The 11,604-nt window shown below is 50.5% G+C and overlaps 1 protein-coding gene across 1 annotated transcript; it reads right to left on the reverse strand.

Moving 5' to 3' along the window:
- Positions 1-5,715: 5,715 nt before the first annotated feature.
- On the reverse strand, positions 5,716-11,276 carry AVPR1B (arginine vasopressin receptor 1B). Its single transcript, XM_004425105.2, has 2 exons — positions 10,238-11,276; positions 5,716-6,463 (listed from the first exon to the last, which is right to left on the reverse strand). Exons 1-2 carry the CDS (start codon positions 11,175-11,177, stop codon positions 6,135-6,137), a joined length of 1,269 nt encoding a protein of 422 aa, XP_004425162.1. The 5' UTR covers positions 11,178-11,276; the 3' UTR covers positions 5,716-6,134.
- Positions 11,277-11,604: the final 328 nt, after the last annotated feature.

Consider the following 11,604-nt stretch of genomic DNA (forward strand, 5'->3'; position numbering starts at 1 on the left):
TTTGTTTATTTGTTGTTTGTTTGTTTTAACCAATTAGGAATAAAAGGACACTTTCTTAACTTAATTAAAAATAGCTTATCCTAAATCAGCAGATTGCATGCTTTTAACTGTAAGGTCCTAGACGCCGTCCTATTAAATTATGAACAGAGGAAGAACGAACACAAGCCTGCCATTTCCTTTATTATCCAACACTGTTCTAGAAGTTCGCAATGAAACAGTTAACGAAAACAAGGGCTATAACTATTGGAAAGGAGGATAAAATTTGTCATTGTTTGCAGATACCCTGGTCCTAGAAAACCTCAGAGAATTAACTTAAAATGTTTTAAAATTGATAGCGTGCAGTAAGCAGTGGCTAGATACATACACAACATATTTTTGCCAACAGCTAATTAAAACACGAAATGAAAAAAATTTTGCTCACAATAGCTAACCAAACATCTCAAAAAATGGTAACTGTAGGAATACTCCTAGCCAAATTCAGACCCCAGATGAGTGGCATTCAGGTCTTAGAGATGTGCTTCATCTGCTGGCTGTAAATGGCCTTTCTGGCCCTGGTACTGGGGGCAGTGAGCAGCTTTCATCTCCCTGGGTTCCTCTTCTCCAAGATGATCTCAAGAAATCGTTCTGATTTGGGATTCTGGGGCCGGAAAATTTTGTCAGTCTACATGTCCCGCCACCTTTTAGCCACCATTATTGTTCCTCTCCTGCTGTGGTTTGAATGTTTGTGCTCCCCTAAATTCACATGTTGAAATCCTAACCCCCAAGGTGATGGTATTAGGAGGTGGAGCCATGGGGAGATTAGGTCTCGAGGGTGGCGCCCTCCTGAAGGAGATTAGTGCTCTTATGAAAGAGACTGCGCAGGGCTCCCTAGCCCCAGCTATCAGGTGAGGATACAAGAGAAGTCTGCAGCCAGAAAAGAGCATCACCCACCATGCTGGCTCCCTGATTTTGGACTTGTAGCCTCCAAAACTGTGAGAAATATATTTGTGTTGTTTATAAGCCACCAGTCTACGGTATTCTGTTATGGCTACCGGAATGGATTAAGATGTCTCCTTAGAAAGCTTTTCTTAATGGGAAAAAGAGATCCTATTGATTAGAGAGGCAGAATGAGGAATAAACACCAACACCACCAACAACAACAACACTGTCTTTACATTCAGAAATGAAACTGTATTTCTTATTGATCTCTTTTAAAAAGGAAAGAATTCAAGAGTGAGCTGAAGAGGTTCAGACAAGTTACGGTGCACCCAGAGAGCCTAAATCCAAGGCCTAACATACACGAAGGCGCATATTCCCCCTAAAGGCAGGGCTGGAGGATATGGGCCTGCCTCGCCAGGGCATGGCCAGAGCAGGCTGACCTGGATATCCTCAAATAAGAGACAATCAAGACTCTGCCGGGCAGCAAGTCCAAATGAGAACTATTGCCACCGGCTGATATTCAAGGGGTGGGCCCCATCCACACTGAAGACTATGAAGGTAGTTGGGGCTGGGCCCAAGCCCCGCCGGCTTGGAGGACCCCGGCTGCCCAAGGCCAGCTGAAGGAGTGGCAACTGCGCAGGTGCAGGTCATGCAGGTCAAGCTAGCCCAGGACCTGGAACAGAGAAGGTGTAGGGAGAAGCTGGGCTGCAGGAGCAGGATCTTGGGGACACAGGCATCTGCCTAATTCCAAGCCCTAACGTACACAAATGCACATGCTCCCCCTGAAAACACAGAGCTCGCAGTTACTGGACTGCCTTGCCAGGGTGGAGGCAGATGGGCTGGCCAACGCATCGTTTAATAAGAGACACCTGGGACCCCTGAATGCTGGAGAACTCTGGACCATCAGGCAGCAAGTCCAAACGGGGACTGACTATTGCCAATATGCATCCGTCGGGTGATATTCCAGGGTTGGGCACCCTCCACGCTGGAGACTCTGCAGGCACAGGGATGCTGCTGAGACATTTCCTATACCAGGAGAGGGGACAACTGCAGTAGCATAGACAGTGCCTGCTGTCTGCAGAATTCTGGATAGGCCCTGGGGAGTGGGAGGAGGATACATAAAAAGAAGACTTGAGCATCTCAGTGGGTGGGCTCAAGGCATGTATGACCTGGTTGTGGGGACAGGGAAGAGCATGTACAAAACAACATGAGACAAAAGGGAATTAACACAGAACGATGAAACCGGAGCCTATCGACGTTTAGGCAGACTGGGTCCAAGAATGTTAGGATCAGGTGGACTTGGAGAAAATATCCGAGCGAGAGCTGGTTTCTGACCTCAGTTTAGAAAGAAGGGTGGAAAATCAATTGATTGGAGAAGAGACAGGTGGAAAGCGAGCGGGTCTGAGCCGATGCAGGCTCTCAGTCAGTGCTCCTGGGACTGACCTGAACTGAGCTGTGTGGAGAAATGTCTGTGTCTGGGCTCAGAGGCAGCCGTGATGCTCTGCAGCATGAAGCAGATGTCTGAGAGAACAGAGATCTGGATGCCAACAACCGTCTGATTAAGGTCTATAACGAACTCTGCTATGATTGGCTTCAAAGGTATGACATTCTATAACAAATGTATCACAGAGGTTAACATTAGCACCCACCCTAATTGCTTGTAAGGGGAAGGCATTCTTGAAGCATGCTGTTGAAGAACGGAGTTGGAAGTGTGACTCCAAGTGCCTTACAGAGGTTTAATTGACTGCCAATGGTGCAGATGACTTCTCAGATGCCCTGATAACCAAAGAGGGCTGATTTCACGTCCTAAGGAGTTTGGGCCAATAAGCCAATGACTAGGGCCAGCTAACAATTTGAACGAATCCTCAAAGTCATTGCTAGCCATGCTGCTAGAAATAAAATGGCCTTTTGTTTGTGATACCTCTATGAGCTTAGAGGGTTAGCTGCCTAAATCTGTATGAATGGTTGCCTGTATGAGTAATCACCCTTTGAGGAGCACAGTTTCCAGTACAATGAAGTCACTTTTCCCATGTGGTATTTCATGGGAACCTCCAGGGAACGATCATGCTGCCCTCCTCTGGGTTCCTCCATAGGTGAGGACTGGATAAAAATCTCTCCAAAACTATCTTATAAGATACAGAGAAACTGATTTGTTACTGGCAACCAGTAGATGGTTGATTATATGCCAATAATGAACTTGGAATATACAGTAGACCAGAACAAATGTGACCTGTCTTCAACTAATTCTTATTCTAAAGGAGCAAGCGCCCAAATCCCCACTATAGAACTGCAGCAAAATTCCATGAGTGACAATGTTTTATTGGCCAACAAAACCTACTAGAGTGAGGAGGTATTTTATGCCCAATATCAGGACAGATTTCTGGGCCCAGAGGCGCTCTCAAGAGGCCTTCAACCCAAGCCCTCAGCCTCTAAACCAAACACAGTATAATAACTCTATCTTACCTGCTTTTGTTTTTTTGTTTGTTTGGTTGGTTTTTTTTTTTTTTTTTTTGAGGTCCCACTAGCTCCCTCAAACACCTTTTCAGGCAGGAATCTCTACACTCAGTCCCTCACCCTGCAGTTGAAACCTCTTGTTCTTCACCCTTTCTTGCCAAATATATCCTCCATGAGCTTAGAGGGAAAGAAGTGCATGTCCAGGTGTCTCAGGAGAACTGGGTCAAATGAGAGGCCAAGATTCTAGAACTTTAGCGAAAGTTAGTATGGCAGTAGAGCTGCGAGGCTGGGTGACTTTCCCAGCCCACCCTGTGGGTCATTACTGCTTCAGACCCACTTTCAGTTCCACACTGCCATCGTGTGGCCCCAGGGCAAATCCCAGGTCACTCATTTCCTTTTCCCTCTTAAGCTGAGTGAAGAAGTGCCAGCAAGGTGGCTCCCCACCCCTCAACCTTCCCTCTGCCCCTGCCCTGCTCAAAGAGATAAAAATTTTATTCTAGCTTGCATATCCCATTATCATCGTGCCTAGGAAACAAAGATGTCCAGATGTCCAGAAATGTCCTGATTATGAAGGAGTTTTATTGGTCAGTTTCAACCACACCTCTGGGTTCCTGACCCAGGAGTCAGCTGCTGCGGCCTGGGCTGAGCCTATAGCTCCTTAATAGATAAAAGACCTATTTACACAAAAAAAACACAGAGAGAATCATCTGTAAAATTACTGGTCTATACCAAACAACGTGAAAAGCCATTCTGAGAGGGGCCGGCCCAGTGGCGTAGAAGTTAATTTTGGGCCTTCCGCTTCGGCGGCCCAGGGTTCAGCAGTTCGGATCCTGGATGCGGACCTACTCATCATTCATCAAGCCATGCTGAGGCAGCATCCCACATAGAAGAATTAGAACGACCTACAACTAGGATACACAACTATGTACCGGGGGCTTTGGGGAGAAAAAAAGAAAAAGAGGAAGATTGGCAACAGATGTTGCTAGGAGGGTGGGGGGTGGGCACAAGGGGTGGAGGGATGCACTTATATGGTGACTGATAAACAATAATGTACAATAAAAATTTCACAATAAAAAAAAAGTGTGCCCAATCCAGAGTCATTCCTCAGAGCTTCCCTAGAAGTGGAGGGCAGAGAGTGGATCTGTTCCCTAGGGCTGCTCTCAGGAGCTCCTAATCACATTAGCAATCCCTTACATTAGTGTAGAGTTCATGGGCTGACACACCACCTAGACATCCACAGTTCTGTTAGACCCTCAAACCGAGGGAGCAAGGATTAGCCAGCATTTTACCCACGTTGGTTGTTGGTGGTGGCATGGTGACAGACACAGGACCCAGTTCTCCTGACTTTTCAGCTGATGCTCTTTCCACCGTCAAGGCCGTCTCTCAGATTAGAACCGAATTAGGGTGGGGAAGCTACCCCATGATATAAATCCCCCTGGAGATAATGAGGAGCAGGACAAAGCCACGGATTCTACCTGCCCTGCTGTCTCTCCCGGCATCAGCATCACAGAATTGAGGGCAAAAGTGGACAGTAGGGCCATGGCGGGACCCACAGTCACCAGAATTGAGTCAAAGGATATAAGTGTCACTGTCATGAAAATCCAATAATTCTTCTAGAGCCTGTGAGTTAGAACTCCCTTTGTGTTTCTCTGCTGTCATGCCATTTCCAGTCTTGCAAAGTCATGAAAGGCTAGAGCTGGGAAGAGATCATCTCTGTTCTACAGGGGAGGAGACTGAGGCCAAGAGAGGGAGGTGACTTGCCCTGGGTTATACAGATGCCTGAAGGCAGAGCTGAGGCTCACATCCCGGGCTCCTGACGTGATCACAGCATGCATAGCATTTGTGTGGAAGCTCGAAAGAGACTCAAGGAAATCCAGATGACCACATCACACTTTCTCAAAGGGTGACTCCTCCACGTAGCCCCAGAGGAAGGAGCAGTCTGGATCCCTTGCAGGGAAGAGGGAGAGCAGACAGTCTCTGCTGCCCCTGAGGCTTCCTCCCTCTCTTAACTCTATTGCAACCATTTTCACCTCCTCCCTTCCTCCCCTCTTCTCACACTCACCCCCATGGGTCACATCCCTGAGAATATGCAACACTTTGCCCCATCACCCACCCCATAAAGGAGGGTGGTATGGGAAGAGGAGGAACTAGCATTTGCAGGGTTTTTACCAGTTCCAGTGCCATACCAAACCCTGCATCTCCCTTCAGTAGACAGGCGGGCATAGCAGGTGAAGCCTCCACACACATTCACTTTTCTTCATTAAACAATCCTCCCTCTACAAAAAAAAAAAAAAAAAAAAAAAATCCAGGATCCAGACAGGGTCCTGCTCATAGTTTCACTTCTCCCCTCTCGTGGTTGGGCTGCGGTGTGCTAGTTAGGTCAGGATGGGGACAAATAGCCAAGATGGAGACCAGTCTCTGAGTTCCTGCCGCGTGTGGACCCCCGTCAGGGCCGTCCTAGGCCTGTCGCAGATGTGGGGCACCACATCTACCACATGGATGTGTTCCCAGACAGTGTGAACATGGTAGGATCAGGCAAGCAGACGGTTTGATTCTCCCTGACTTCCAGCATTTGAGACTGGGAGCGAATGAGGGCAGCTGTGACACCAAGGGTAGGGGCAGCCATTCTGACCTCCTCACCCTGCCTCAAACCCGGCTCCCCTTACTCCAGCCCAGAGCCTCCCAGCGTTCACACCCAGTGCTGAGATGAGCAGAGACCCTCCGCTAGCCCCGCGGGCTGCACCAGCCTCAGGGAGTGTGCCCTAACAGATGCCGGTCTCAGTGGTGGCTTCCCTGTCCACCTGCTCTGACCCCTTCAGTGACTCTTCCGGCCCAGGCCTTCCACGGAGTCTGGGGCTGAGGCTGAGGGTGGGCGGGCCGCCGGAGCGGGTCAGCAGCGTGGTGCGGCGACTCGAGAGGCTGCCGTTGGAGAGCTGCCTGCGCATCCGGGGCTGGGGGCCCCCACGGCAGGCTAGACGACGCAGCGGGCGTGGCCACAGGTGGCTGTTGAAGCCCACGTAGATCCAGGGGTTGCAGCAGCTGCTGAGGTTGCCCAAAAGCATGGTGATGGTGAAAGCCACACTGGTTGAATCTGCCGAGAAAGAAGCACAGGAAGCCTTAGAATTACAGCGCTCAAAGGGACCTGGGAGAGAGGCCAGGTCCCCACTGAAGAGCGGAGGAAACTAGTCCCAGCAGGAGAAGGGACTCTCTCGGGGGTTCTGTAATTAGAGAGGAGCACAGCTGGGCCTGGAACCAGGGACTCCTGACTCCAGAGTCTCACCTCACTGATTTTCTGTTTTGTTTTGTTTTGTAACTACAAGGTGAGGGTAGGAGCTGAGGTTTGCTCCAAGTTGACTTCAGAGCTGTAAACATAGTCACGGACAGGACCAGCCCAAATAGAAGACACTGTCTTTGTTTCAAAACCTAGACTTTGAATCCCCTAATGGATGTAGACCTAGGATAAGGCAACTTCTATAAAACATGCAAGGAAAATAACCATGATTCCAGGCCAAGTTCAGGCACCCTCATCCCCATTTATGTCATAGATACAGGTACACATTGCCTTCTAGATTCTGTCCTCCTTGACCCCCCTGGGGCAGTCCCACTCATCCTGTCATTCAGTCATTGATTATGTGAGCATCGACTGTGTCAGGCAGTGCTGAGGACCTGGGAGGGTGATCACTGGGGCCTGACTGCCCTGCAGGTCCCACGGCGTCATCTCCAACTGTAGTGGATGGGCAGATTCTAGGTACAGGGCATGCAAGCATCCTGTTCCAGTCCAGGACTTGTTCTGTGTCCTCATAGACTATACCCAGGGAATGTACCATCCTGCAGGGAAACATTAATTTCTCTCTTGGGCAGTCAAAATGTGAGAGTGCAAAGACTCTGATAAGATTCCTTTCACGCACAATGTTCTTTCTGAAGACTAAATGAAACTCCTCATCAAGAGGAAAGCTTCCGGGATAGGCTGACCTCCTGCTAGATGCACCATGGCTACAGCTGTGGCATGGGTTGCACACTGAGTTACCTTGCTCTTCAGCGGAGGTCGTAGAATCATTGAATTCAATGTCTAAGCTGGAAGGAACCTTGGCGGTTATAGCATAGACTTGAACCTAGGTCTTCCCACTCTAAGGCAGCAATCCTCCTGCACCCCAGTTTCAACCAGCAAACTCGAAGACAAAGCTCAAGTGCCTACCCCGTAAAGCACTATGAAAGCCTCAGATACACTGGTCCCTGATGCGCACCTCCCATGGGCGTGCTCTCAAGTGTGGCCACTCATAGCCCAAGAGAATGGAAGACACAGGGCGAGAATGTTTGAGAGAAGGCATGAATCATAGGGTTGGGAAGCTGAAGGCATCTGGGCCTAGATAGACAGGTCTGGGACATGGAAGTGAGGGCGAGGAGGGAGCGCCTGTAAGCAGAGGAGAGGCCAGCCTCAACAACAAACACAGCCTCCTTCGGTCTTCCCTAAGTTCTGGCCTGCTCCCCAGTTAACATACTAGTGAGGGGCTGCAGAAGACTTGGGAAGTTGCTTCAGCTAAGAGGTGGTGTTCATCCCGTCTGCTTCATCAATATATATTTAGTGCCTAAATTAGGCCAGGGACTGAGGAGTTCCACAAGCTCCTTCACTTGGGAAGCATCTGTTTGGTTTGGCCCTGTCTGAGCCGGGCCCAGTGCAGGGCTGGAGATGTGCCTTGAGCACTGGAGTCTGCAGAGGCTCCAGCTCTCAGCCCTTTGAGGATGGATCCATGGCGCCCAGTCACAGGCAGCTGCTGTGTCCTGGCAGAAACTCAGCTGGCAGTTGGGGGCAGGGGCAAGGGCATGGAGACAGACAGGCTCTGACCAAAGACTCAGGGCCAGGAGGCCAGGAGGCTGGTGTGCTGTGGAGGGGAACCGGATGTACTGGAGAGTAAGTTTAAAGTAATGAATCTCAGCCCAACTAAAAGGGCCCCAAAGGGCTTCCATTTCTTGGAGGTAGCACATTTTCTGTAAGATAACACCTAGTTCCTGCGCTCCTTGCTCAGAGAGGCCCTTGGTAAGTGATAAAACCCTCTTTACAGGTGAGGGATATGGTACCGAGGGACAGGCTCAGGATGATGGTTCACACAGCAGGAAAGCAGGAAAACCCGCACTGGCTGAGTGGCAGGATCCCCATTTTCTCATAGGTTCCTCGATAAAGGGGTGAATGACCATCTCACTGCCAGTGGCATTGGCTAAGATGTGATTGTTGGGAGTAAAGCCATGCCATGGATAAAGTTTGGCCCATAAAGACCTTGGTTCAAGTCCTGGCTCCATCTCTCACAAGCAGTGGCACTTTGGACCAGTTATTTCACCTCTCTGAGCCTCAGGTTACTCAGATGTAAAGTAAGAAGGCCACCTCTACATAGCACAAGGACTGAAAGTGCTTGGCACTAGGAAGCCCTCCTTCCTCCTATTCTGTGATTGACTAGAGCAGGGAGGCCCCTATAGTTGGTTAGAATTAATATGCTCATTTCTTAAAGGGTAACTTGCAAATAGCCTCTTGTCCAGACTGATGTCCAAAGGGTGGTTAAGAAGGGACACGATGAGACTGTAATAGTTTGGTATTGTCTTCACACTTCTCTTGCAGGATGTGTTAAATTCCAACAGCCTTCTCCTTATTTCATCTCTCCAGAAAAGCAAAGCCTTTGGCTTGAGCGTGTCCAGGGATGAGCAAAGTGAGATTAGAAACAAAAGCACAGGGAAGGGGGACCACTCCCTAAGAGCTGGTAGGAATTGGTGGTCTAGGTCTGCTGGCCAGTGAACTCTCAGGAAGCTTCCAGAGGAACCTGTGCACAGGGCTTCCCTAGGGCAGTTACATGCTGCACCCATTATACATCCTGAGCTGTGCACACGCACGATGCACTGCAGAGCACACAGTCGCCCTATTCACAGACACATAGACAGGCCAACAGGCACTTGTCCTCACGCCACACTCTTCTTAGGGGAGCAAGGACAGATGTCTTTGAACACCACCCTCCAACATTTAGGCTGCCCAGACAGCCCCACCTTCCCGAGAACAAGCTCACCCCTAGACGGCCAGGCCATCTGGCAGTGTCTAAAACGAGGAGGTTGCCATCTACCTCACCCCAGAAAAATGACCAGAACAAGGCCTCCCATATGCCAACTGGAGCACAGTCCTCTTGGAGGGTCCCATTTTGTTTTTCACAAAGGAGGAAGGCCCCTCTCCTCATCACTTTCAGAGCCAGGGTTATGGGCTGGGCAAGCGGTTGAGGAAAAAGACAAGGAGCCAACAGGCTTGGGTTCTACCCTTCACCTTGCCACTTCTGAGCTGTGTGGTCTTGGGCAGGTCATGTTTCCTCTCTGAGCCTCTGCCTCCTCATGAGTAAAATGAAGGAGGCGAACTAGAAATTTCAGGGCTGTCATGTGCCAGTGCTAATTAATTGGAAGTAGCTGTTGAGAAGGAGTTCAAAGTTACGTCCAGGTGCAGGAGGGAAGTGTGCTGAGAGACACAGTACATGAGCTGCCATCCGGACCAGATCATTCGAAAATCCCTTTCAACTCTATCAGTCAATGATTCTAATGCTCATCTGGCAGACTGGCAGTTCGTTGGCCAAATGTACCAGTGGTCATATTTCATTAGGGGCGCATAGTGTTTTTAAATGTTTGAATTATTTACCAAAAATTTAAAATACGGAAATGTCACATAAAAGATACTCCCATGGCAGCAGTAGGCTGGATAGGAGTTGCAGCTCCCCTTTTTCCATGGGACAGGTACCATCTTTCTTAATTACTTTACTCATTTGTTACCTCTTGGGCCCTGGGAGGCACTGTAACCCCTGTCCTCACCCACATATTCTCCCTTCCACACAGACCACACACTTGCCTTCATCAGGGGCATTCTCGTCCCACACAGACCACATCTGGACGCTGAAGAATGGTGCCCAGCAGGCGATGTAGGCCAGCACAATGATGAAGGTCATCTTCACGGTTCGGATCTTGGCTCTCGAGATGGTGCTGATGCTGCTGACCCGGGATGGCAGCCCCCGCATGGCCGCAGCTGGGGCAGAAGGTGAAGGCCTGTCCCAAGTCCTGCAGCCCCCTTCTTCTACCCTCCAGGCCTGCGTCTTGACTTTTAGGTTCTTACAGATCTCGTGGCAGATGAGGCTGTAGCAGGTGGTGAGCATGGCCACAGGCAGGATGAAGATGGCCAGGGTGGTCCAGGTGATGTAGGCCCGTGGCCCCCAAGGGAAGCGGAAGTCTGCCCAGCAGTCCAGCACCCCTGAGCCCTGGATTACCTCCCGCAAAGAAAATATGAAGATTTGCGGGAGGCTGAGGATGGCGGCTAGCAGCCAAGGAGCAGCGATGAGTGGGTAGGCGGACTGGCTGGGCTGCTGGAGGCTGCGCAGTGGGTGACAAACAGCCAGGTAGCGGTCCAGCGTCATGGCCAGCAGCATGTAGGTGGAGGCAAACATGCTAAGCACCTGCAGGTACTTGATGGCCCGGCAGAGGAGGTCGGGGCCCTGGAAGCGGTAGGTGATGTCCCATAGCAGCTGGGGCAGCACCTGGAAGAGTGCCACCCCCAGGTCAGTGAGGGCCAGGTGCAGCACAAACAGGTGCATGCGGGAGAGCTTGCGGCCCAGCCACCCCAGCATCAGCAGCACAGTCAGGTTGCCCCCTGTCGCCAGCACCAGGACAGTGGCCAGGACTCCGATCTCCACCTTGGCCAGCTCTTCATCCCGGCCCAGCCAGGGTGTGGTGGCATTGGGGGTAGAGAGGGTGCCGCCAGGGGTGGGGTTGGCAGCTGAAGGAGTCTCGGAATCCATGGTGGAAGTTTGCTGGAAGGGAAGAAGAAGAGGAAGAAGGATGGATGGAGAGTGTGGGTGCAAGTGGAGAGGTCTGATGGACGAAATGCAGTGGGGAGGGAAAGGTTTAAGATGGAGAGAAAGGAGAAGGCCGGGGACGACAGGGAGAAGGCTGCAAACAGGTGGAAACAGTTAAGAGGACAGGGATAGAGAGGAGGAGGGAAAGTGAGATAAGGAAGAAGATGCTGATCCCAGAGAAGGGAGGGGAAACCTAGGAACGAAGAGAAGGTAAGATCAGGGAGACAGAGTCAGGAAGGGAGAATGGATGACGCTGTGCAGAGTGAGGCTTCTGGAAGGGAAAGAAGGCTGGGGGAGCTGCCACCACTCCCAAATCCACCCCAAATTCACTTTCTCCAAACTTTTCTAGAAGCAGAAAGCGGGTGTCCCT

The sequence above is a fragment of the Ceratotherium simum genome, chromosome 2 (assembly GCF_057802395.1).
Source record: "Ceratotherium simum simum isolate JZ-2026a chromosome 2, ASM5780239v1, whole genome shotgun sequence".
Taxonomy (NCBI): domain Eukaryota; kingdom Metazoa; phylum Chordata; class Mammalia; order Perissodactyla; family Rhinocerotidae; genus Ceratotherium; species Ceratotherium simum.